Source organism: Halichoerus grypus, chromosome 8 (genome assembly GCF_964656455.1).
Source record: "Halichoerus grypus chromosome 8, mHalGry1.hap1.1, whole genome shotgun sequence".
Taxonomy (NCBI): domain Eukaryota; kingdom Metazoa; phylum Chordata; class Mammalia; order Carnivora; family Phocidae; genus Halichoerus; species Halichoerus grypus.
Genome location: NC_135719.1, coordinates 139,813,943 through 139,839,484, shown reverse-complemented (window position 1 = coordinate 139,839,484; position 25,542 = coordinate 139,813,943). Strand labels below are relative to the sequence as shown.

At 46.4% G+C, this 25,542-nt stretch overlaps 1 protein-coding gene across 4 annotated transcripts in view; it reads left to right on the top strand.

Annotated features, from left to right (window-relative positions):
- FBLN5 (fibulin 5) overlaps nucleotides 1-25,542 on the top strand; it is a 75,828-nt gene that overhangs the window by 34,937 nt on the left and 15,349 nt on the right. For 2 of the 4 annotated variants that reach the window (XM_036097507.2, XM_036097506.2), the window contains exons 5-7: nucleotides 18,091-18,213; nucleotides 20,832-20,948; nucleotides 24,510-24,629. In XM_036097507.2, coding sequence (XP_035953400.1) covers nucleotides 18,091-18,213; nucleotides 20,832-20,948; nucleotides 24,510-24,629 — 360 coding nt within the window. The remainder of the gene's footprint in view (nucleotides 1-18,090; nucleotides 18,214-20,831; nucleotides 20,949-24,509; nucleotides 24,630-25,542) is intronic. The other 2 variants (XM_078054115.1, XM_078054116.1) reach the window with 2 other exon arrangements.

Sequence of the window (25,542 nt, the reverse complement as noted above, 5' to 3'; positions counted from 1 at the left end):
TACCTCTTTCTGCTCAGCCAATTTGTCCATTCCATATTCCAAAGTAGCCTTGCAAATAAGCACCAAAAATTTAATGGCCCTCCAAAATTGTCTTCTGTCTTACTCCCTTCCTCCTTTGGCCTGGGAAGCAGACACTGAGTGGGTGGGTGAGAGGATGCTTGCAAAATTGGTAGTGTGAGCCCATCAGAGCTAGTCTTAAATTACCTAGAACTAGGTAATTGGTTTCCCATTTGTTTCTCCTGTGACCTGGAGGAAAGTACTTCCTCTCTGCTGGTAAGTCTCTAGAAATGCATGTAAAATGACATCTCCAGGGGAAATTCTTATCTAACTGAATCCCTGAGAGTAAATAGGCAAAATGGACGTAAACCTAGTCAGTGGTGAAGCTGTTTGAGTTCCTGATGTGTACTTGTTGTTCTATATGCTAACCATCTCCACTTCATTTTTAACCCTTAAAATAACAGGTGGGTAGTACCTTGGACTTGCCTAAGAGAATATAGGTAGATAAAAACATTTGAATTCTGTTTCTAAAAGGGCATTTGAAGACAAAGGATGAAAAATGCATATCCATTCTGCACTGGTCAATGAATATTGGTTAAATGAATGAATGGATGAACATTCCTTGTTTTGATGAGTACATTTTCTCCCTTTTGAATAAATTCCACTTTGGCATGGAAGGAGAAAAGAGTGAATCATTAACTTCTCTGTCTTCCTAAGCTTTTGAGAAGCCTTTTGAAGATGCCTATTAAACAGGTCTTGAAAGAGAGATAGAGGGAAATATTAAAACATTGTTATTTCAGAGTAAATCTCAGGAAAGATGGCAATGTTTATACATAATAACAAGATTTATATATTGCAAGAACATTCACATATTAAAACAATGTTCATATACTGTAACAATAGCCATCCATTGTAATAGGTTGATATATTATAATAGACACTTGACCTCGACTGATTAGAAAGCTGGTAACTCAGTTGTGCTCCCTTTACTTTTTTTTTTTTTTTTAAGATTTTATTTATTTGACAGAGAGAGACACAGTGAGAGAGGGAACACAAGCAGGGGGAGTGGGGGACAGCTTTCTGCCCACGGGTCTTGTCCCCATGCTTTCATAAAAGCAGGGGGAGTGGGAGAGGGAGAAGCAGGCTTCCCGCTGAGCAGGGAGCCCGATGGGGGGCTCAATCCCAGGACCCCGGGACCATGACCCGAGCCAAAAGCAGACGCTTAACAACTGAGCCATCCAGGCGCTCCTCCCTTTACTTTTTAAGTGGCATCAGGTAAGAAGCCCTTCCTCATCCAGGTCACCCCCTTACCTTGAGTTTTCTCCCTACTTTGTAATAGTCTGGGTCTGCAAAGTCCTGTCCTCATTTTTATGCAGAGGCAAGTTGTGGGCATCTCTAGCCATGTTTATGTCTTTTCCTCTTGCGTCCTCCAGAGGGCCTCCTTAGCTCTGCATAGGTAAGAGGTGTAGACAGTGATGACGATAGGAAACTCATCTGGAGCATAGAAGATTCAGATTCATCAGCCTTTCCAGATAAAAGAGACCTCAGACCTCGCTTTTCAGAGGAGTAAACAGGCTAAGAAAGACTTGCTTGAAGGCAAGTCTAGTCTGGACTAGAACCTGCTTTTCGATCCTTCTTTTTCCCCTTCTTTTAGGAGGTAGACTCTTTCCCTCTTTCCTTTCTTCCTCCTCCTCCTTCTTGACTTGAAGCTGTAACAATTAACCTTGACCGAGGGCCATTTCCATGCCAGGTGCTGATTTAAAGGCTTTAGTTGCACAGGATCCTCCCAAAACGCCAGGAGTTAATGTTCCATGGGGAAAGCCAGGAAACCAAGGCTTTTAGAAGCTAAAAACAAAGAGAAAAACAAGAAAAATGCTTGTTTAAAATTACACAGCTAAAAAAAAATGGGGCAGCAGGATTTGAAATGGATCTAACTCCAAAGCCCGTATCCCCACCAAACTGTGCCATCCTTTGAACTGAGTTACTAAACTACAAGACGCACCATGTCACAGTCTAGCCGTCTTTTTCCCCGCTTCCCTGCCTCCCTCCTCATCTCTTCTACACTTCCATCTTTCGCCTACTCCAGTCCCTTTCTCGGGATTCTCTGCTCCCATGCAGGGAGACTCAAGACTCCATTCCATTGTGGAGAAGGGGGCTACAGAGCAGATGTGGGCTGTTGGGGCTAAGGGTTAAGCTCTTCAGGAACCTGTCGTGTGCTTCTAAACTGGGACTTGATTTCAGATCACAGGTCGATTATGCCTTTGGGTAGAAACAATTCATACAATTTAGAATGAAATTAAATGAGCAAATAGGCTTTGATTTACAGGTATTAAATTTTCTATTGTGGTAAAAGCATAGAACATGAAATTTACCATCTTAAACATTTTTAAGTGTACAGTTCAAGTGTTAAGTCTATTCACATTGCTGTGAAACAGATCCCCAGAACGTTTAAATCTTGCAAAACAGAGACTCTATACCCATTAAACATTGACTGCCCATTTCCCATTCCTCCCAGCCCCTGGCAACCACCATTCTACTTTGTGTTCCTATGAGTTTGACCACTCTAGGTACCTCCTATCGGTGAAATCATACAAAAGTTGTCTTTTTGTAACTGGCTTTTTTCACTTATTGTAATGGCCTCAAGGTTCATCCATGTTAGAGCATGTGTCAGAATTTCTTTCCTTTTTAAGGCCAAATAATATTCCATTGTATGTATATGCCACATTTTGTTTATCTGTTCATCGATGGACATTTGGGTTGCTTCCACCTCTTGGCTATTGTGAATAATGCTGCTGTGAACATGGGTGTGCAAACATCTCTTCAAGACCCTGTTTTCAATTCCTTTCTCTTTTTTAAGTAGGCCCCTACTCGAGGCTTGAACTCATGACCCTGAGATCAGGACCTGAGTTGAAATCAAGAGTTGGGCGTTTAACTGACTGAGCCACCCAGGCGCCACTCAATTCTTTTGTATATATACCCAAACATGGAATTGCTGGATCATATGGTAATTCTATGCTTAATTTTTTTGAGGAGCTACCATACTGCTTTGCACAGTGTCTGCACCATTTTACATTCCCACTAATAGTGCATGAGGGGTCCAGATTCTCTACATTCTCACCAATACTTTCTTTTCCTCCCTCCCTCCTTTTTTCCTTTCTGCCTTCCTTCCTTCCTTTTTATAGCAGCCATCCTAATGAGTGTGAGGTGAGCAACTAGTTTTTGAATGAATATTCTGTGCCAAGCACTGTGCTTAGAGTAGGAGGCTACAAAGGTAAATACAATGTAGATCCTGCTTTCGAGTTGCTCGGTCTTGTGGTTGGACTAGTCCAGTGTTTCTGCAAGTACGCATACCTGGACAAGCATCGGCTGGGACGCCTATTAAAAACACTGATTCCTGGGACTCTCTCTAGACGTCTTGAATCAAGATCTCTATTTATTTTTAAAAACAAGCCTCAAAGGTGATTCTAATACACACCATTGGGCTAGATCAGTAGTTAATCTAGCTGCACATTAAAATCTGTCTTGAGCCTCTTCAGTGGTTGTGATTTATTTGGTCTGGGGTGGGCCTCTATAATATATTTTAGAGCTTCCCAGGTGATACAAATGTACAGTCAAGGTAGAGAAACATTGGACTGGAGGATTTCTAAATTCCTTTTTGTTGTAATATTCTGCCATTGGCAGCATTTTTTAGTTCAGCAAATACTTATTGACTTCTTTTGTCTGTGCAAGGCTGCGGGTCAGCTAGGGTGTGAGGGTTGACAGCAGATTGGGCTCAAAAGGAAGGCTTGTGTTGTGTCCTGACCCATCCATACTGACTACCAAGATAACCTTAGGGAAGTTTCCAAACCAGGAGAGGGTGAGGATCATGGAATTCTAATGGAGAAAATCTTTAAAGAAGAAGGGGGAGGTTGACCGTGCCAAAGAATACTGAGAAGTAGTAAGGATAAAGACTTAGCATTGGATTTGACATTGTGGAAATCATTGGTGACCTTGAAGGGAGGCTGTAGTAGGATTAAACACCTGGAAGTCTGATGGGAGTGAGTTAGAGAGAGTGGGAGATGCAGAGGTAGAGGAGTGATTGCAGACAACTTCTAGCAAGTCTGTGGCAGAGGGGCACAGAGACGTGTGGTGGTCACTGGGACTTACCTGGGGCCATTTGTTTTGATTGTTCTTTATGAGAATTTCCTTCATGACTGCTACTAACTCTTATCAAAAAAGCATTAATTAAGAACCCAGCTGGGCAGACTCTTATGAACAGACTCATGACTCAACCATTTAGAATCAAGGACCACATTTTTTCAGGCTCACCTTATTGTGCTTTTTAAAAAATATATGGAGGTCAAGTTGTTCTGGTTGAAGTGAACTCAGAGAGCTCATCAAAACATAAAACTTAATGCTAGGTTTTACAGAACTGCGAAGGGCTAGGGCTTTTGGGGGGAATCAATTGAGAGCCCATACAAGTACCCACATGCAGAGAGGATGGCTGTGTTTTTATTTTTCCTCCTCATTGTCTCTATGTCTTTTTTTCTTTTCTTTTCCCCTTTCCAGTTCTTCCTTCTCCCATTTCCTCCTCCTCCAGCATCCTTAGCATGGCATGTGACCCTTTTACAAATGGAATCCACTCCCCCTTCCCCTTGCACTCACTGTGCTCACCCAGGTATGTCTGCTCATGGTAACTGCTCTTCGCTCTCTGAACGTGCTGTACCTCTCATGCCTCTGTGCCTTTGTACATGCTGTTCCTCACTGACTTTTGTTTCAGGTGTACAATCTAATGATTCGATATTTGGGGACACTGTGAAATGATTGCGATTAGTCTAGGTGCCCTCTGTCACCATTTAAAGCTACATAGTGTGCAATACAATATTATTGACTAGTGTCACATTGCTGTACATTATATCCCCATGACTTATTTATTTTATATCAAGAGTCAGACGCTTAACCGACTGAACCATCCAGGAGCCCCTGCTATAACTTCTTTATCCATTCATTCATTCATTGATGGATACGTGGGTGGTTTCCCTATCTCGGCTATTGTAAAAAATGATGCCATGAACAGAGGGTTGCAAATATCTTTTCAAATTAGTGTTTTCCTTTTCTATGGATAAATACCCAGAAGTAGACCTGGATCATATGTTAGTTCTATTTTTAATTTTTTTGAAGAACCTCCATACCGTTTTCCATAGTGGCTATACCATTTTATATTCCCACAAGCAGTGCATCAGGGTTCCCTTTTCTCCACATCCTTACCAACACTTGTTATTTCTTGTCTTTTTGATAACAACCATTCTTATTGTGGTCTTGATTTGCATTTCCCTGATGATGAGTGATGTTGAGCATCTTTTCATGTGCCCATTGGCCATCTGTGTATCTTCTTTGGAAAAATGTCTATTCAGATCCTCTGCCCATTTAAAAATCAGATTATTTGCTTATTTATTTTTGTTATTGAGTCATATGAGCTCTTTGTGTATTTTGGATATTAACCCCTTATTGGATATATGATTTGCAAGTATCTTCTCCTATCCAGTAGACTGTTTTTTTTTAGTTTTTTAAAAATTTTGTTGATGGTTTCCCTTGCTGTGTGTAGAAGCTTTTTTATTTGATATAACTCATTTATTTTTGCTTTTATTATCATTGTCTTTAGAATCAGATCCAAAAAATTATCACCAAGAACCATGTCAAGAAGCCTACGGTCTATATTTTCTTGCAGGAGTTTTGTAGTTTCTGATCTTATATTCAAGTTTTTAGTTCATTTTGAGTTAATTTTTGTGTATGGTGTAACATAGTGGTCCAGTTTCTTTCTTCCTTTCTCTCTTCCTTTCTCCTTTCTTTTTCCTTTCTTTCTTTCTTTCTTTTTCCTTTCTTTCTTTCTTTCTTTCTTTCTTTCTTTCTTTCTTTCTTTTCTTTTCTTTTCTTTTCTTTTTTCTTTCTTTTGCATGTGGCTGTCTAGTTTTCCCCATACCATTTATTAAAGAGACTGTCCTTCCCCCATTCTATATTTTGCCTCCTTTGTCATAAAGTAATTGACCCTATATACATTGAGTTTATTTCTGGGTTTTCTGTTCTGTTCCACTGATCTATATGTCTACTTTTATACCAATACCACATCATTTTGATTACTATAACTTTGTAATATAGTTTTAAATCAGGGAGTGTGATACCTCCAGCTTTGTTCTTCTTTCCAAAATTGCTTTGGCTATTCAGGATCTTCTGTGGTTCCATACAAATTTTAGGATTGTTTGTTCTATTTCTGTGAAAAATGCTATTAGGATTTTGATAGGGATTACATTGAACCTGTAGATTGCTTTGGGTGTTATGGAAATTTTAACTATATTAATTCTTCCAATCGATGAAATGGAATATCTTTCCATTTGTTTGTACCTTCTTCAGTCTCTTTCATTAGTGTCTTGTAGTTTTCAGGGTACAGGTCTTTTATCTCCTTGGTTAAATTTATTCCCCATTATTTTATTCTTTTTGATGAAATTGAAAGTGGGATTGTTTTCTTAATTTCTTGTTCAGCTAGTTTGTTGTTAGTGTATAAAAAGGCAACAGGTTTTTGTATATTGATAGTGTGTTCTGCAAATTCACTGAATTTGTTTATTCTTTTCTTTAAAAAAGATTTTTTTTATTTATTTATTTAGAGAGAATATGAGCGGGGGGGGGGGCAGAAGGAGAGGGAGAGAGAGAATCTCAAGCATACTCCATGCTGAGCATGGAACCCAATGTAGGGCTTGATCCCACAACCCCCGGATCATGACCTGAGCTGAAATCAAGAGTTGAATGCCCGGGGTGCCTGGGTGGCTCAGTCATTAAGCGTCTGCCTTCGGCTCAGGTCATGATCCCAGGGTCCTGGGATCGAGCCCCACATCGGGCTCCCTGCTCCGCGGGAAGCCTGCTTCTCCCTCTGCCCTTCCCCCTACTGGTGCTCTCTCGTGCTTGCTCTCTCTCTCAAATAAATAAAATCTTAAAGAAAAAAAAAAAGAGTTGAATGCCCAACTGACTGAGCCACCCAGGCACCCCTGTTTATTAGTTCTAACAGTTTTTTTGGTGGAGTCTTTAGGGTTTTCTATATATAAAATCATGTTGTCTGCAAATAGTGACAATTTTACTTTTTCTTTTGCCATTTGGATGCATTTTATTTCTTTTTCTTGCCTAATTGCTTTGGCTAGGACCTCCAATACTATGTTGAATAAAAGTGGTGAGAGTGAGCATTCTTGTCTTATTCCTGATCTTAGAGGAAAAACATTAAGATTTTTACCATTGAGTGTGATATTATATGTGGGTTTGTCATATATGGCTTTTACTATGTTTATTATGTTACATCCCCTCTATACCTGCTTTGTTGAGAGTTTTTTATCATAATGAATGCTGAATTTTATGACCATATGATGTTTGTTCTTCATTTTGTTAATGTGGTGTATCACATTGATTAATTTGCAAATGTTGAACCATCTTTGCATCCCTGGAATAAATCCCATGTGATCATGGGGTATGATCTTTTTAATGTATTGTTGAATTCAATTTGCTAATATTTTGTTGAGAATTTTTGCATCTATGTTCATCAGGGATATTGGCCTGTAATCTTTTTGTGTGATGTTTTTGTCTGGGTTTGGTATCAGGTTAATGTTGGCCTCATAAAATGAGTTTGGAAGTGTTCTCTCCTCTTCAATTTTTTGGAAGAATTTGAGAAGGGTAGGTATTAAATCTTCTTTGAATGTTTGGTAGAATTTACCAGTGAAGTCATCTGGTCTTGGACTTTTGTTTGTCAAGAGGTTTTGGATTACTGATTCAATCTCCTTGTTAGTTTCAGTCTATCCAGATTTTCTATTTCTTCATGATTCAGTCTTGGAAGATTCCATATTTCTAGGAATTTATCCATTTCTTCTAGGTTGCCCAACTTGTTGACGTATAATTTTTCATAGTAGTTTCTTATGGCCTTTTGTATTTCTTTGGTATCAGTTATAACTTCCTCTCTTTCATTTCTGATTTTATTTATTTGAGTCCTCTCTCTTATCTTAGTGAGTCTAGCTAAAGTTTTATCACTTTTGTTTATCTTTTCAAAGAATCAAGTTTTAGTTTCGTTGATATTTTCTATTTTTTGTTTAGCTTCCATTTCTTTCTGCTCTGATCTTCATTATTTCTTTCCTCCTACTAACTTTGGACTTTGTTTCCCCTTTTCTAGTTCCTTTAGGTTTATCAGGGAAGGGTCGCAGGGAAACTCCAGGCCAGTGTGCATCCACCCGTCAGGTTTAGGAGGGCAGGGCCACAGGGAGCCCATCTTTTGGCTAACTCCTATTCATTTGTATTAGGTTACAAGCTAAGCTGCTATAACAAAAAGACCTTCAACACACTAGTTTAGATAAGAGAGAATTTAAATCTTCCCTCATGGTACAGTCCAGAGGCAGGTAGTTCAGGGCGGGTAGAGTGGCTTGGCCAAACTCAATATGTGGCTCTCACTTCTGTATCCAAGATGGCTGTCCTGGTTCTCACCATCACACCTACATTCCAGCCAGAGGGAGGAGAGAAGTGACGAGGGGACCACACACTCATTATTTTAAAGTATGACTCAGAAGCTGTAATGCATTATTTTTATTTATGTTTCACTGGCCAGAATTTAGTCACATAGTCCCACTTCACTGTAAGGGAAGCTGAAAAATACAGTCTTTAGTTGGGAGAATGGATATTGGAGGACAGTATCCAATTGTGGCAGCCTCTATCACATCATCTGTCTAGATCCACCCAAATATCTTCTCCAGGAAGTCTGTTCCTCCTGCAAGTGACCTCATGCTTTGCTCCAGCATGGCACTTACCATATTTAATTGGAATTATCTGGTCCCTTATCTGGTCCCTACTAAACTAAACAGACATGACCCATGTGTCATTTATCTTTGAATCCCTAGTACCTACAGCAGTATTGGTTCATGGTGAATATATGTGGCCTAAATGAATCCTATTTAGCTTTTTATTGCCACTGGGACTTGGGCACTTTACTCTTTATGGGGGGTGCCAGAGTGGTCTAGCAGGTCAGTTAGTTGGTTGGCCCCACATGCAGCTCCTTCCTCTCCCTGCCTTCCACACTAGAGAAATCCAGGGATTTGCTAGGGACCAGAGAAGGGTGGCTATAAAAGGACAGCTTCTATTCCATGGGCTGGGTAAACACGCAATTCAGAAAAGTGTTTAATTAGTTCAAATATTTATTTTAGGCTCAAGTGATAGAATCCAACTCTTACCAAGGCCAAAGGGTGGTGGGGAGCAGGTGCGGCTATTTCAGCCCTGGGCTGTTTGGGGTGGGCCTTCACTTCCAGACTCTCAGGACATGTGCCCCCCCCACCCCCCCTCAGCCAGGAGACAACATCCCTAGTATCCTCTTCCCAACCCCTTTGATCTCTCCATGCTTATCCCCTCTTCCTCCTTGCCTTGAGGTTTTACCTTCTCTTGAGCTGTAGCCTTAAGAGTTATTCTCTGGTGTGCTGGGGTTGTCTGCTAGAGACAGGAGCAGGGTGGAGGGGTGGGGGAGGAGAGGAGACATAGTAGGTTGCTCTCACGATGAAATATCTAGATTCTTAATCACCTGCTGGCCTATTGCTTGTAACTTCTTATATTGAAAGAGCCATCTGTCACTTCCCTCCCTTGTCCCAGGATTCCAGATTAGGTGTATGTGAAGGAACCGTTCCTCTACATCATTGTTCAGTGTCAGGACCTGCCCTCACCTCCCAGATTTGGGACATTCCCAGTTCTATGTTCTCATAGCCCCGTGCAATGCCCTCCACACATTTGTTTCTTTTCTATGGCAGTCTTCCCCACTGGCCTGCAAGCACTAGGAGGGTAGTGGCCCAGTTTCACAGATAAGAAAGCAAATGCAGAAGGTCAGTGACATGCACAGTGGCACCCTGGTTAGTTAGTGATGGAGTCAGAAGTGGGAGCAGGGTTTCTGAACTCAGGTGTGGGGAACAAAACACATGAAGATTTCGTTATCAGGCTCTGGGAGTGACCTGGCAGGGAGTGTGTGTTGCTGACGATAGGCTGATTCCTTGGGGTGAGTTTGCACAGCTGGGCATTCTCACAGGCAGCCCCAGGCTGAGGGTTTTGTCCTGAACCTGAAAAATGGATTGGATTTCCTGGTTGTGCCCTCAGAGGTCCCATTGGAGCCCATTTTCAGGCCGGAATGAAGGTGTAGCTTTTCCCTCCTCTGATGTTCCTCCTTCTAGTGATTGTTGAAAATAAACTTCGTCCTTGACGGGACATCCCGCTCTCTAGGAGGAAAGAGGAAATATAGCTTACTCCGTCAGGCCAAGCACATGGCGTGTCAAAGCCTTTGGAGTTGAGGACACGCTCAAATCAGCCCTGGGCAAAGCCTGGGGTGGGAATAAAGCCCCAGGCATGACAGGCTGAGGCTTGGGGCTTTACTGGAGTTGGAGCTGTCTGCCAGATAGCCTTCAACCCATGGGGATGAGATACAGGCCTCTAAAGGAATGGATGGTTGAACTGCTTTCTTCTGATGCCCTGTGGCCTAACACACTTTCCCTCTTGCTTTCAGAAAACTCCAAGAATGAAGTGCCTTCATTCAAATATAATTTATTTCCATACTCTCTCCACCATGCCAGGCACTGTGTTAGGAGCTTAAGATACAGATGTGAATAAGACCCAGTTCTGGTTTTCAAGAAACTCTCAGTTTGGTAGAGGGAGATGGGCCATATGCAGCTAACTACGTAATTACAATATGAAGGGCTGTAAAGCTAGATGTGCTTAGCACATGTTGGAGTAGGGAAGTAGGCTTGATGTGCTAGGTTGCCGAGGTGCCAAAAGAAAGCTATGGCGTTTCTAAGGAGGGGCTATAACATTTTGAGGAGTAGAGCCACATGATCATTTTTGTGTCTTGGATGGTTCTGGAGGTTGTGTTTAGCTTGCCGTCAGGGGGAGAGACTGGAGGCTGGCAGACTAGTAACAAAGTTATTTCAATCATTTAGAGAAAATACCATGAAGCCTTGGAGTCTTTGGGGGGAGACATAAAGAAAGAGGGGAATTTGCAAGATTTCCAGAAGGAGAATTGTGTGAGAATAGGGAGTTGGGGGAAGGATTGAAGAATGCCCAAGGTTTCTAGCCTGGGATACTAGGAAACAGTGATGCCCTTAACCATGGTATCAGAAGAGGATCGGGGACAAGGAGATCACAGACTGTGGCACTGAGGGTGACAAGGAAGTCAGGACGTGGGGCAGGAATAGGCTCAGAGGGGACAAGGAGGAGGAGCCTGTGGGGAGATGCAGCGAAGATGGTAAGATTCAAGGGCTGTAGGATTTCTAGACCGTGCTTGTGGAAAAGGGATGGTCTGCATTCAGAGGAAAGACACTGTCCTTCTTTCTAATTGGAATCTTTTGCACATTTTCTCATCACTTTGAATCAGTATTTCTAAGAACTCTGTTAATGTTTGGGAAACTGAGTTTACTCATAGGAAATCAAACACCACGGCTAACTGAAGCGGGCCAGAACTTCTAAAGGCACACGATGCTTTCGCCCGAGGCACTCCAACACTGCAGGGTGGAATTGAATAACGGCTGTTTCTGTATACCAGGAGAGCCTTTGGTCTGGTGTAGACTGAGCTGCAAACTTGTTTAGTAAGACTCTAAAATCCTAATAGTGTATAGTAACCCGTGGGTTTGATCGTAGAGAAATACCCAGTTAGGAATCGTCGACTTGATATTTGAACACTTCAGTTCTCTCCTGGACTCCTTGAACAGCCTCTGAAACTCTGAGCAGATTGCACGGATACGGAACCAAGTATCACTCACGAGAATCTAGCCCCTTGCTGCACAAAGTTTGGCCCCAGGGCCAGCAGCATTGGCAAGCCCGGGAGCTTGTTAGAAATGCAGAAATCTACCAAACCAGACCCTGAATTTTAGCCAGCTCCCCACTGGTTCATACGCACATGCAAGTGTGAGAAGTATTGGTCTGGCATGGCAAGTTCCAAATACGGTTTTGCACTGGAATCATGTAGCTGACTTTAAACAGCTTTCCAAGCCTCAACCCCAGACATTCTGATTGAGTCAGGCGGTTCTCTTGGGTGGCTAGGTTTGGGAACCACTGGCTTGTATGGGTTCAAAAATCCTTCTCTGTTGATGGACAAATGGCATGAATTTCAGTAAATGGAAATCTAGTTTGAGCTCCACGTTTGCTTGGTTTCCAATCATGGTAATAATTAAAGCTTCATGCCCTTTAAAAAAAAAAAATACCACGTCGAGGCTGGCCATAAGCAGCTTTGGCTCCTTGCTGTCGGGACAATTTGATGCCTGACACTCAAGAGGGAAGATATGTGTCATCCCTTCCTCGCCCCCCCATCCCCGGCAACTTCAGTGACCATTCATACGCTGGCAGAAGTTGAATGGGCTTGGCCAATTCTCTGCCCATTTTGAAAGCAGCTGAAGTCAGCTGATGTTTACCAAGCACTCTGATGAAAATAATTACCCAAGACCAAACAATGTGCTCTCCATTAGTTGCATAGTTTGTTTCTGTAGAAGGTCATAGCTAGAAGGGGCCTTCCAGAACTCTCCTCCAAGCTCTCACTTTATGGATAGAAAAATAGAATCCACAGAGAGGTGGGAACCTGCATTCCAGCTGGTTTCATCCAAGAGGAAAGGATTTTTTTGTTGTTGTTTGGAAAAATGGACCACATATTTGTTGCCTAATTAGCAGCGCAATATGAGCAAGCTTTGTATTCTAAGCGTAATATCAAGCATTGAGAAAAGTGTTGTAAACACAGAAAGATCTGGTTCCTGACTATTGCCCAGGACCCATAAAACACATGGAGTGCAGATGTCCTGGGATTTCAACAAGCGAGTTCTCAAACGCTGAGGTCTTTAATTAAGCAGGTGTTTGGGAAGTAGGTCCTGTGTAGCTTCCAGCCTTGGCTGGGCTTGTCTCGCTGAAAAATGGCATTGACCCAGCCTAGCAGCAGGCCTGAGACTGGCTTCAGCTGGAGGCGTAGGAATGTGCCATTGTTACTTTCTTCTTTCTTATCAAGCCCCGTTAGCTTGAGCAAGGAAGGAACAAAAATGGGCTGGGAAAACACGTTGTTTCACTGGGTAAAAATTTACTACCAAGGAAATGATTTTGCCATTTCCAAAAAAGGCCTTTGGAAAGGTGTTGCCTTCCAAATACTTTTGGATGTTTTCTCCCAGTGTCACCCAGTGAGAATGTTTCCCTTTGGCTGATGGCTGTTCTCACACAAGAACAGAGACATTCCTCTGAGCTTGTGCACAGGGGTTCACGAGGATGACCCCTCGCTTATCCGCAGTATTGGAGAGCAGAAGACATGGCAAGAGGGAAGAGCATAGGTGGGGTAAATGTTGATCACGTTTGGCTCTGGAATTCAGGTCGGACACACGTACTCCTAGGCTTTCGGACATCTGCCATTGTGGAATCGTAAATGGACCCATAGATGCCGAAGTGCAGAGGTGGAAACTGAGGCCCCATGAAAGAATATACCTACCCTATCTGTTTTCACTCTATCCCAGTCTCCTGCCACGTGTCTACCGCTCTAGGGGGAAAAGTCCCCGGCTGTGGTTACGATAGAGCAGATCATGCTTACAGCCCTCTGAGCCCCAGTGCTGTCAGCTTGGTGTCTTTGGTGAATCCCAGAACAAAGCCAGCCGAGGCAGGGGCATGCATCCCCTACCTTTCACAGCTGTTAGAAATAGCACCTCACTTGGGGAAGGGAACTAAAATTTCTTGGGCACCTACCGTGTGCCAGGCAGTGGCCATAGGACCTGGGCACGCATTAACTTACGAACTCTACTTAGCTCTATTTAGCAGAACACCTGAGGAGGGTCGGGGAGCCTAATGAACTTGCTCAGTGATACCTAGTTATCAAGAGCGGGAGCCTGGATTCACATCCAGCTCTGCCTGCCCCCGAGGTTATTTTTTTTTTACCCACCAGCCCTTTCTGGGGAGGTCTTGGCCCTTTGGTCTTTTTTTTCCCCTCCTAGGCTTTGGTGCAGGCAGAACGACTTGGGAAATGTCCTTCCCGTGGGCATGGATGAATCATTGGTTTTTGTTTTGTTTTACAGTTTTTAAAGGACCTTTAATTTCAATTAGAGTGTGTGCTATGAAAACCGTTTAAGTATTTTCCCTTTAACTCTCAGGAATAAATGTGGACGTGTAAATGCATCTTTGTATATGGTATGTATATTCAAATATGATAAAGAGCTGGCATGCATATGCATATTGTTTATATTCAAACCGATTTATGACAGTACCTTTAGTCTGTTATGCTTGCTGATGGATCTCTTTATAGAAGAACCCATGAACCAACGCAAAGATTGTGGTCCCTTCCCGCGGTGTTTCTCGAGTCAGCCTGAAAGAGTCCATTTGTTTTGTTGTCTGGGCTGTCGGGCAGTTGCCTTCTGATGTCTTGGGGCCAGTTCCTCCATCTGCCGCCACTGTGAGATCCCAACTGACCTTGATGGACATCCTTTATTCACATTGTCTTAGCGCACCTGCCCACGTGAAGCTTTCCATCAGGTCGGGGATGTGAGAAAATCCTAAACAAGTATCCCTAATATGTGGGCCACTGTCCTGAGGCCTGGGAACCCAGTCCGGCCTGCGGCCTCCTGAGAGGGTGGCAAGGAGGTGACTGATCTTGATGACCTTCCGGAGCGAGCAGTTGTTTCAGATTGAGAAGGTTTCCATCGAAGGCCACTCTGGGGACGTCTGATGGAAGAGGTGACAGCTCAGACAAAGCTGCACAGGTCAGCAGAGCTGTGCCACTCAGTGCAGAGGACAGTTTCTTCCTGGGCAGGTGCAGGGCTGGGGCTTCGATCCGCCACCAGGTTCTGGAGGCGGGAGCGAGCTCTCTCCTCTGGTTGCTGGGGCGCTGGCCACGTGGAGAGGGAACGGACCTTGTGCCACCTGGGGAGAGACGAGCCACGGATGCTCTGGTGGAATCGTCCAGGTGCCTGGGCAGCTGACCAGGACCACAGCTCCCAGGAGCGAGGCAGGGAGGGGGCAGAGGACTCTAAGGAGACCCTCCGTCTGGGAGCGACATGGCTGGAGGGCCCTGCTGCAGGCCAGCTCTCCCAAATGGCCTGGAGGTTCAATAGGACACACACAAACACACACACGCACACGCACATGCACACACACAGAGCCACAGTAGAACATAAAGGATGAATGAATCCGTAAGTAAAGGACTGAATGAACCGAGCATTCTTTCTTGGGAGACTCTTCCTAAGTATCCCACGGGAAAGGAACTAGCAGGTGCGGTTTGCAGACGGGGATAATGACACTTACTCAGGTTGCTGTAACTTGTACTTTTCCATTGATGCAGAAAAGGACCCTTTGCCAAAGAATGTCCTTGGAGTGGTTTGATGTATTTTTCCTATTTAAGTCGAATGTATTTAATGTAAGCAATTCAGCTGTGAGCTGGAATGTGTGTTGAGTCTTTCAGCCCCGGTGGAACCCCGCGGTGAGAACATTCTAGTTTCTGCTCCACCAGGTGTGTAAGCTGACGGTGGTTTTCAGGGGGGGTTGGTTGTGGGTTGTCTTTTAAGTCCATACACCAGAAACGGTCCTGCCAGCACGCTGGCTGTGGAAACTTGTCCGGGGGGCTTAAAGGCATTCATGTTTGTTGCTCATGTGTTCAATTCATTCATTCACCAAAGAATTACTGAACATTTACTATGGACGCAGCGTCACACCAGGTATGTTTTTCAGGATATAAAGGTAAGACACACCCTCCAAAAAACTCCAGGGACTTAGAGGGTTCTCAAAAAAATATGTATATGTTGACAATCCATTCGGTGAGTGAAAGTGGAAAATGTAGAGTTTTGAACATACGTCGACAGAATTGCCGTCGAATCGAGTTAATTCTTTAACTCAGTAAAAGCGGCGGAGTGTTTCAAAAAATGCACTTTCAAGATGTAGTTTCTAGGCTGGACTGTTTTGCACGTGCGTGTGTGCGTGTGCATGCACGCCTGTGTCCTTTCAGGCCCCACATGCCCCTGGGGAGCTCCGTCTGGCCCACTGGTACGAGTCGGTTTCTCTCTGCGGGAGTCCGTCGGCATATTGTGTGTGTCGCGAGTTACACAAACACAGAGTCTTGGGAACTTGGTATCACCAAGTCTAATGGCTCTTCTCCCCTTGGGTCCCTCTCACCCTTTAATCCCCTCAAGGCAGGAAAAAGCATGCAAATTCCTGAGGCATTGTTGTTCCCAGGGTAGGGCTGCCATCCATCACTCCCGGCCAGAAAAATGTAACTATGCGCTGGCCGATAGTGACATTATTTATGATCATAGTCTTCGATAGGGATTGGAGCCTGCGTGGCTGCTGGCCAAGCATTATTCTCTGGTTCCCCTGGGAGGCTTTGCCGGGTGGGCAGCCCTGAGGGTGGAATGGAGGCCAAGGGCAGAGGCAGGAGCTCTTGCAGCCAAGAACAGGCTGGGTTTTTGCCACGGAGGCTGCACGTCATCAGCGTGTCGGCTTGGAACGGAGGCTGCCACCACCTTGGAGCCGGGTTCTTGGAAGCTGCGTATTTAGAGGACTGAAGGCTGGTTTCCCGCAATGCCCAGACCTCTGATCATTTGGGGTGGGGCGGGGATTGATTGGCATCATCGGTGTTGACGTGTCGCAGGGGGGTGGTGGACTGTGGTGGTGTCACCTGAACCCGCCTTGGTGATGTGACCTCGGCCATTCCTGCACAGCGGGGTTTGGAGTCAGGGAGGCAGGGAGCCCTGGGCTCAGCTCTTGGCTTGGTACTTACTTGTTCACTGTATCAGCACAATTTTCCCATCTGTAAGATGGGGGTCATGAGTCCCCCTGGCAGGGTTTGTGAGAATAAATATGGTAGCATCTGTGACGTGTGCTATATACACGCGACCTGTGCACACAACACGGGCAGACCGCATACACACGCGACATGCGCACTACATGTGCGTGGGACACGTGCACACGACACATACACATGACGTGCGTACACGGCATATGCCTGCTACACGTGCTCGGTGAGTAGCTCTTAATACTGTTTCCAACTGCGTGTGGTCCTTTTGGAGGAGGCAGGGAGAAGATGTAGCTGAGGCCTCCCCGAGTGCAGGAGTGAGGGGAGCGAAATGCAGGCGCCCTGCTAAAGTACGGATAGGAAAGGGAGGCTGACGAGGAGGGGAGGCACTGACGTGGGATCCGGGGTGCTTGATGGATCCCGTGCAGTGAATTAATAGATGAATGTTTACGGAAAGTCTCCTCCTCCAGATGGAAGTGAGAGTGTGTGGTGTCAGGAGGTCCTGTTACAGGATGCCGAGTACTCTCTCTCAAGTGCAGTGCAGGGAGAAAGGGCAGAAGGATTTGTTTCCATGGAAATAGTTTTGAGAGCTGAGTGTGTACACCGGATGTCCTGAGGAATGTGCCATGCGTATAGCTTGGTCTCTACGCTCTGAAGCTCTTGATGAGGGAGAAGGGGCTGACTTGGACACAGGTACCCGCACACTGCCAGACAGACGGCCAGGGGCATTCAGCTGTGCAGAGAGCAGAGGGCAGGAGGAGATCAGTCCCAGGAGCTCTGGAGCAGGGAGGAAGGCTGCAGGGCTCCGTGAAGCTTCGGGAAGGTGCAGGAGCCCCAGGCTGAACGATTCTCGTGAAGGATACAATCAAGTGGCTCCACTCCTAGCTTCCTTTGGCGGGAGATGTTTATTTTTCTTCTGTTATGTTCTCAGAGGTGTTTCTTGGGCAGTTACACAACAGACCCCTGTTTAACACCCGCATGAATCCACCTAAGACAAAACGTGTTTCTAAATCAAGTCATGGTTATTATCAAGGTGACCTGTTTTCAGAAAGTGATGGGGCGGGACCTCAGAAGACTCCCCCAGGATGTGTGTTCTCTTCTTGGCCATTTTCTTTTGTGGATTTCTGGGGAGCAGACTAGGTCTGCCCCCTCCAAGAAGGTCAGTGTCTCCTGGTGGTATCCATCAGGGAGGGGTGTCCGTCTCCTTGGATGTAACCTGTAGACATTATCACCTCCTTCCCAGAAGGACAAGCAAGCAGCCCGCACTCCTGGTGGCTCCAGGGCTCTGGATAAACGTAGGTGACGTTTTCCGGAATATGTCTGTGTTACAGATGTGGACGAGTGTGCAACGGATTCTCACCAGTGCAACCCTACCCAGATTTGCATCAACACGGAAGGAGGGTATACCTGCTCTTGCACCGATGGCTATTGGCTTCTGGAAGGCCAGTGCTTAGGTAACAGCTCCCTGGGGCTCGCAGAGGCTCTTGGAAGTTAATGGTCGCCAGGGGTGTTGTGGAATGGGGTCATAACTGGGTGGCCTAAGGGCAGTGGGCTTTTCTTTGGGGGGGGGCTGTGGAGCTTGCACTGCTCCTTCAAATCAGTTGTGACCCTCACTGTCAATATCATTATCAGAGTTTTTGAATGTAAGTTTTAAGGGCTCCTATTTGAATTTGCCTAGACCTGCTTCCTTTCTATCTTAGTTAGAAATCATACTAATCATACTAAGAGAAGGGAACACTTGCTTAGTCACAGAAATGTTCCAAGTCTCAAATGTGGATCAGTAGATTCTAACACCTCCTCCCAATACCCACCACACTAGCTTGTGGTCTTTTTACTCTGAAGGAATCAATCATCACCAATTGAAAATTTTGTCCCTTGCAGTTGGCATCCGCTATATGATCTCTCTGTTTATTTTTACTGGAGAGTTATTTGCCTTTCTTCCCCTCTGGTTTTGGTTTAGCCAAGAGAATGAATTCATAGCAATCTCTAGCTGTCACTTGAATTCTATTTCTAGGGTGTGATTTCTATGCTGTGTTTCTTGGAAAAGCCTTACCAGTTTAAGTTCTCTAAGACACTGTTCTCTTGCCCGAAAATCAGTCCTGGAGGAGTGGAGAAACAAATCCAAACAACATCATGGAAACAAAAAAAAAAAACAAAAAAAAAACAGAAGGTTCTTTTTTCCAAGACTCCCTGGATTAAGACTTGAGTGTCGGTCTGCTCTAGAGCCCTGTCTGAAGCATCTTTGGGGGCTGATAAGCCAGACTAGACTTGGCTTGGTTCTTCTTTCCAGGCGTGCACTGGAGAGCTGGCTGCACATGGGGGCATTTGTGAATATGATGGTCACTGTGCATTTTAACCAACCTCAGCTATTATGGAAAATTTGATGCCACTGATTTGAACATAAGCAGATCAGTGTGAGTGAGTTATTTGTACAGGAACTTAATATGTCGGCTCTCAGAGCTGGAAGGGATGTTAGATATTATGTCATCCAATTTTTATAGAGTTGGAAACCGAGACTCAAAGAGGCGGAACATTTTGAACAAAAAATCTGGCTCCTCTCTCTCAGGCCAGTTTTTTTTTTCCACCACAAGGGAGCGCTAGAGAGGACCAGGTGAGCAGGACACAGGCTCCATTTTTGAGACCTTAGGGCCAGGAAACCCTTCCCCACGTGAGGGGGGCCAGCAGCTGGGACATTTCTCTCCTTGGGAGGGCTGTCCTCTTCCACGGGGGCCTGAAGCTTTGGGAGGGATGCTCCTGTAGGCCTAACGTGGTGCCACATGCTCAACCCGCTCACACTTCATATCCGAAGTGAAGACCTCCCTGGCCTCGGTGACGTGCCCAGCTGCATGCTGGGAAAGGTCAGGACCAGCGACCACACTAGTCAGTGTGCTTTCCCAGCAGGAGCTGCAGAGTGCTCAGTGGGCAGTGTGGTGGGCCGGGTTAGAAGTAGCAGCTGCTCAGACGTAAAACAGGATCACAAGGGCAGGGCACAGCCTCTGAGGGGGCTGAACATTAGCTAAGGTGGAGAAGGGGTCCTTTCTGGCAGTGGGTGGTAGAAACCAGGGACAGAGACAGAATCGGAACTGGTCTCCAGAGCCCTGGCTGGACTCTGATTCCAAGGAACCAGGATACTGGGGAGGGAACATTTGGGGGAGGTGGGGATAAGATAAGGACCAGTTATAGCTGCAGTCGGATCAACTGGTCACAGCAGGTTACTTGTATAGCTGAGGACTGGGTCTCCATCTGTAGGCTTCCCATTCAAGGCATGCCATCCCAGAGGAGTGAATTCTCTTGCCCATCAGCCCATTAACCTGGAGTATTGGGAAGTGCTTTCCCAATGACATCAGGCTCCCCATTGACTGGTACATGTCAGCAGGGAGGGCATATTGCCCAGTTCTGCTAAAAGGCTCCATTCAGCCCCGGAGCTGCTTGCTCGGGAAAGGCCAGCCATGGCTTGGGAGAGGCGTGTTTATCCGGAGTTTTATGTCTGCTCTGGTGCAAGCAGGAGATCCAAGGCGAACTCTGGCATCCTTGTGTTACTGGATCATAGGTCTCCAGACTGCCGTGCTGCCCTGCTTGTCCTGGCCTACACTTGTTCTTGTTCCCGAGCGCTAGACAGATCATTGTTAACAGAGCTGGGGAGGAGCCTATTGGAGCAAGGCTGTGGATTCCTCTTACATTTTAAGCCAACTTGTCCCTTCCCGGGGCCATGTGACATTTCTACAGAATCTTCGAGTGGACTCTTGTTGGATAAATCTTAGCTTTGAGTATTGGAGTTGGATAAAATCTTGGAGGCTGTCTTGTCCCATATCCCAGTCAAGGCAGACATTTCTTCTAGAACTTTCCAGACAGGTGCAGGTGCTCACGGGACTGAGATGGGTCAGGGAGGGTTGTAAGTGGGTTGAGCCTTAGACTCGGGAGGGTATCACCATCCCTGACACTCAGTCGGTACTGTCTTCTCCTTCCCCTCCCTTCCTGGTCCTGCTCTGGAAGCGATGGATGGTCATGATGCCGGGTGCGGCACTGGTGATCGGGAAAAAATGTCTCACCTTGCTAGCGTTTCTCTTTCCAGACATTGATGAATGTCGCTACGGCTATTGCCAGCAACTTTGTGCGAATGTTCCTGGATCCTATTCCTGCACCTGCAACCCTGGTTTTACCCTCAACGAAGATGGAAGGTCTTGCCAAGGTATGCGAGGCCAATGAGCCCTTGCACACAATGTGAAATGCGAGATCCTGTCTTCTCCGGAGTCTGACAGTTGACGTGGTTAGCGTCCGCTCCTGCTCCAGGGCACCGTGGGAAACATCTCAAAAAGTGCTCTGAGTGCTGCTGAGAGCAGAACCCCAGTCATCCGGCAGCTGGGGCTTATGGTTTCATGGATTTGCTTCTCTCTGTGTGTCTCCTTTCCACAAGTCGCCTTGCCAGCTTTCTGGGCTAATCGGAAATTTTCACGCATGTCTTGTAGCCTGAGTTCAGTTCCTGATGCTCAAGAGGGGTGGTCAGCATTCCCCACAAAAACAGAGTGAAATAAAGGCTTTTTTTTTTTTTTTTTTGAGAGAGAGAAAGTGAGTCAGTCAGCAGGGGGAAGAGGGAGGGGCAGAGGGAGAGGAGAGAGAGGATCTCAAGCAGGCTTCAAGCCCAGCGTAGAGCCTGATGCGGAGCCTGACGTGGGGCTCGATCTCACAACCCTGAGATCACGCCCTGAGCTGAAACCAAGAGTTGGACGCTCAACTGACTGAGCCAAGCCGGGTCCCAAAACAAAGGCATTTTCTGAGTTTTACGTGAGCACTTTAAATACTGATACTCGAGAAAAGCAAGCTGCATGCCTTCTGCAGTCTCCATTCGAAGGTTTCTTCTGCTCAGGAAGTGAATGGGGGCTCAAGGCCCGAGGAATTCGTGCAAGTCCTGCCCGCCCCACCCCTGGCCCCCACCCAGGCCTCCAGCCCCTGGCAGCGGCTCTGTCCAGGGTGGAGGTAGCACCGGGGACTCAGAATGAGGTCTTTGTTTGGAGCCGGCCACCAGGTTCTGCAGGGCCCATTTCCTTGTCACACCGTTTGAGGTCTGGCGGGCAGGCTCCGAGCCAGCTAGCTGGAGGATATTATGTTTCCATTAGCTTAATCGTATCTAAATCATTGGGTAAACAGGAAGGCATCAGCGTTAAAGGGGCTGATCCTGGATTCTTTGTCTTCCCTCCAAAGCTGGTTCTGCTAATTGTTCCAAGAAGTCTCGACTGTGTTCCTCTTGCCAGGAGAGGTAATTTTCTTCTAAGAGCCGAGGCCGGGCCTGGAGGTAGAGGGAGCTGGTAGAACAGGGGCCCTTCCATCCCCCTGGAGCAGGGAGCAGGCACCTGGTTCCCTTGCTGTTGTGAGAAGTGACGTAGGGCAGATGCAGCCTTCTCTGTGCCCAGGCCGGGGGGTTGGAAGTGCCAGCCCAGACGTCCACCCAGAGACTGGCAAGGTGCTTCCAGCACCTCGCAAGGAACAGCCGTGCGCAGCAGGGCCCAGAGGCCCCGGTGTCCTTCAGGCCTCTCCGGGACAGGCCTGTGAAGGGGAGCAGGTGACCCACCGGGCAGTGCCAAGTCCAGCAGCGCGCTAAGGCCTGGACGCGGGCACCCAGCCACGGGGATGTTGCATCAGCAGGTTCCACGGGTGCCACAGCTGCTCCCTTCTCCGTTGAGCTTTTGTAATCCTCACACCTCGTGCAGGGAAGGGTGCTTTGTGTTCTTTGAATTATCGTCACGTCTGTTAACCTCACTGAACCCCAGCAGTAGCCTGAGGAGATAGGTAGGGCAGGTGCATGTCACCTTGCTTTGCAGAGGAGGAAATCGAAGCTCAGAAGCATTAAGCAACGTGGCCAGAGTCATGCAGCCAGGGGGTGGCAGAGTTGAGAGAACCAAGGCTCCAGGCTTCCTGTCCAGCAGGTTGGAGCGGGGTGTGGCCTGCAACCACACGATTCAGAAGGGCACTTGGGCCTGTGTGGATCCCAGGGGGCAGAGGTCTCAGGGGGACCTGTTGTTCTGCAGAGGCAGCTGAGAGCTGCAAGAGAGCAAGACCCGAGCTCCCTCATCCTGGCGTGTCAGCGTGTGGCCAGAAGCCAAGGACACCAGCCCTAATGCCCGGCAGTTCCGTCCTACCTGCACTTGACTCAAAGGCCCCCCGCCACGGCGTTTCCTGGCTTCTGGGGTGCAGAGCCTCCAAGCTCTGTTGGGGAGACTGGTGCCTCGCTGGACCCTCCCTGCAGAGCCCTGTTTCTCTCCCCCACTCCCCCCGACAGCTCTAAGGAAGCAGGAGCTTTGTGGGCATGGGATTAGCCCTCCCCGTGAAGAAAAGCTTCTCAAGCTGTTCCCCTTGAAGGCTTTTCACGCTGAAAACACTCAAATCTCTATTCAGAGCCTTAAGAGGTTTACCCGGACTTTGAAGGGGATAGAAATTTTCTCAGCTGGAACTTTGGTCATTGGCATATGGGGCTTGGGAGAGGGTGTGCTTAAAACGGGTCAGTGGCAGTGGAGAAGGGGGCTCCTTCCCCCCCTTCCCTCATCCCGATGAGCTATGCAGAATAAATGACTCGTAGGTATTATGGAAAGACCCGACTCATGTTGCGGTTCCAGCTGTGCTCTTGGTAGCTCGGGGACCTGGGCACATCTCCCAGCCTTCAAACAACCTTAAGATTATTGATGTATCATTGATGTACAATAAACTGCACTATTAAAGGCACGTTATTTCATACACTTGGCTGTCTGTATACCCCATGCAGCCATCACCACACTCAAGATGATGAAATACTCCATTATCTAAAAGTTTCCCTGTGCCGCCTTGTGGTCCTCTCCCTAACGCACTGAACTTGTAACATGGGGCAGTGGTCCTTGTAAGGATTTGGTAAGTGTGAGATCCTTTTGTAATAATGAGTGACATTGCTTATGAGTAATTGTCTTAGCTCAGGCGGCTGTGACAGAATACCAGATTGAGTGGCTTAAACCACAGAAATTTATTTTCTCCTAGTTCTTGAGGCGAGTATTTCAAGATCAAGATGCCGGCATGGACGGGTGTTTATGAGGGCTCCCTTCCTGGCCTGAGGACGGCTGCCTTCTCACCGTGTGCTCACAAAACAGAGGGGCCACAGCAAGCTCTCTGGTGTCCCTTCTTATAAGGGCACTAATCCCATCATGGGGGTCCCACCTGTATGACCTCATTTAACCTTAATCACCTCCCAAAGTCCCCATCTCCAAATCCAGTCACGTTGGGGGTTAGGGCTTCAACATAGGAATTTTGGTGGTGGTGTGGCAAGGAAAGAGAGTTATTATTAGAATGGTCATGGTTATTTATCTGTTTACCTGAAACTTCAAAGTCAGCAGGGGTGAGGGAAGAGCTAATCAGTGATAGAACGCATCAGACGAGGGGAAAGAGCCGATGTTGCCTGGAAATCCTGTGGGGACTGGACTTACTAGGAGGGGTATGTGTGTACATGTATCCACGTGGACAGGATGTATGTACGAGTTGTTTCTACCCTGCCCAACTTGTGAACAACTTGTGAGCAAGGAGGGACATGTGAATGGAGACCCTGGTCCTCCGGTGAACACTCTGGGGTCTGAGCTCTAGATCTAAGAGGTCCCGGATGAAGATCCACGTTGGCACCTGTGAATCTGGTCTCCTGGTACCAGTAGATTTTGTTGCCAGTGCATTTTCTGCCTCGTCAGTGGGGATGTTCTGTTGTGGGAATGGTCAGTGATGTATGTGCTTTTGCTTTCCCTAGACGTGAACGAGTGTGCCACAGAGAACCCCTGCGTGCAAACCTGTGTCAACACCTATGGCTCTTTCATCTGCCGCTGTGACCCAGGATATGAACTTGAGGATGACGGTGTTCATTGCAGTGGTAATGGGCTTTGGCATTTGGAGACTTCCATCTGTCCAAGGGGTGCAGGGGTGAGGGGCGGAGGACAAGGGCTTCCTTTACAGGTGTTTCCTCTCCTTTCCCAGACACATCCCCAGTTTGGGACATTTCCCAGTCCAGTGGGGTCACAGCCACACAAAGCAGAGATGAGTCACTTCCCGAAAGGTGGAGTAGAGTCCCCTCCCTTGTCATTTGACCCTTAATGCAAAAACCAATAGAGCTGCCTTTAGGGTCTGACATGGGGTTGAAGAGGGAAAGGAGTTGCCCAATTCTGTGAGTTGGTTTGAATTATCTGTGCCTGCCCAGCACTGACGAGTCCTGGGGCTAGCATAGAGAGTGCTTGTCGAGGGAAATGACTTTGGTATAATAGCGTATCTCACAGGGTAGCGTTGGCGGGGGCACTGAATGAGTGAGATCATATGGGTAAGTGAAAATACTTTGTGAACTTCTAAAATCTCTACAAATAATCAGTGCCTAGCTTCAGGACTGGCATATAACGTGCATACAATCAACAGTTCTCAAAGCAGTGAACAAATGATTGAACATTGCTTGAACATTGCATTAATTAATTCGTAATAATTTGTGAGAGCATAATATGGTGGCTTTGTTGATCTTTTATAAATTCCTTCCAAGACCAAGAAGCTATGATTCTCTGCCAGTGCTTTCTTGTGACCTCTATTATAATTTTCTTATTAAACCTTGTAATAAGAAACTTGTAAACTCTTATAAACTCTTGAGAACAGGGATGGCATTTTACTCATATAAATCCCTGTAGCATCCCGCACAGAGCCATGTACAGCTCATTCTTTCTTCCATTCTTCCTTCCTTCCCTTCTTTCCTTGTTTTTTGTAAATACTGGATTAAAGTAAACTCCATTCTGTCCACTTTTGGCATC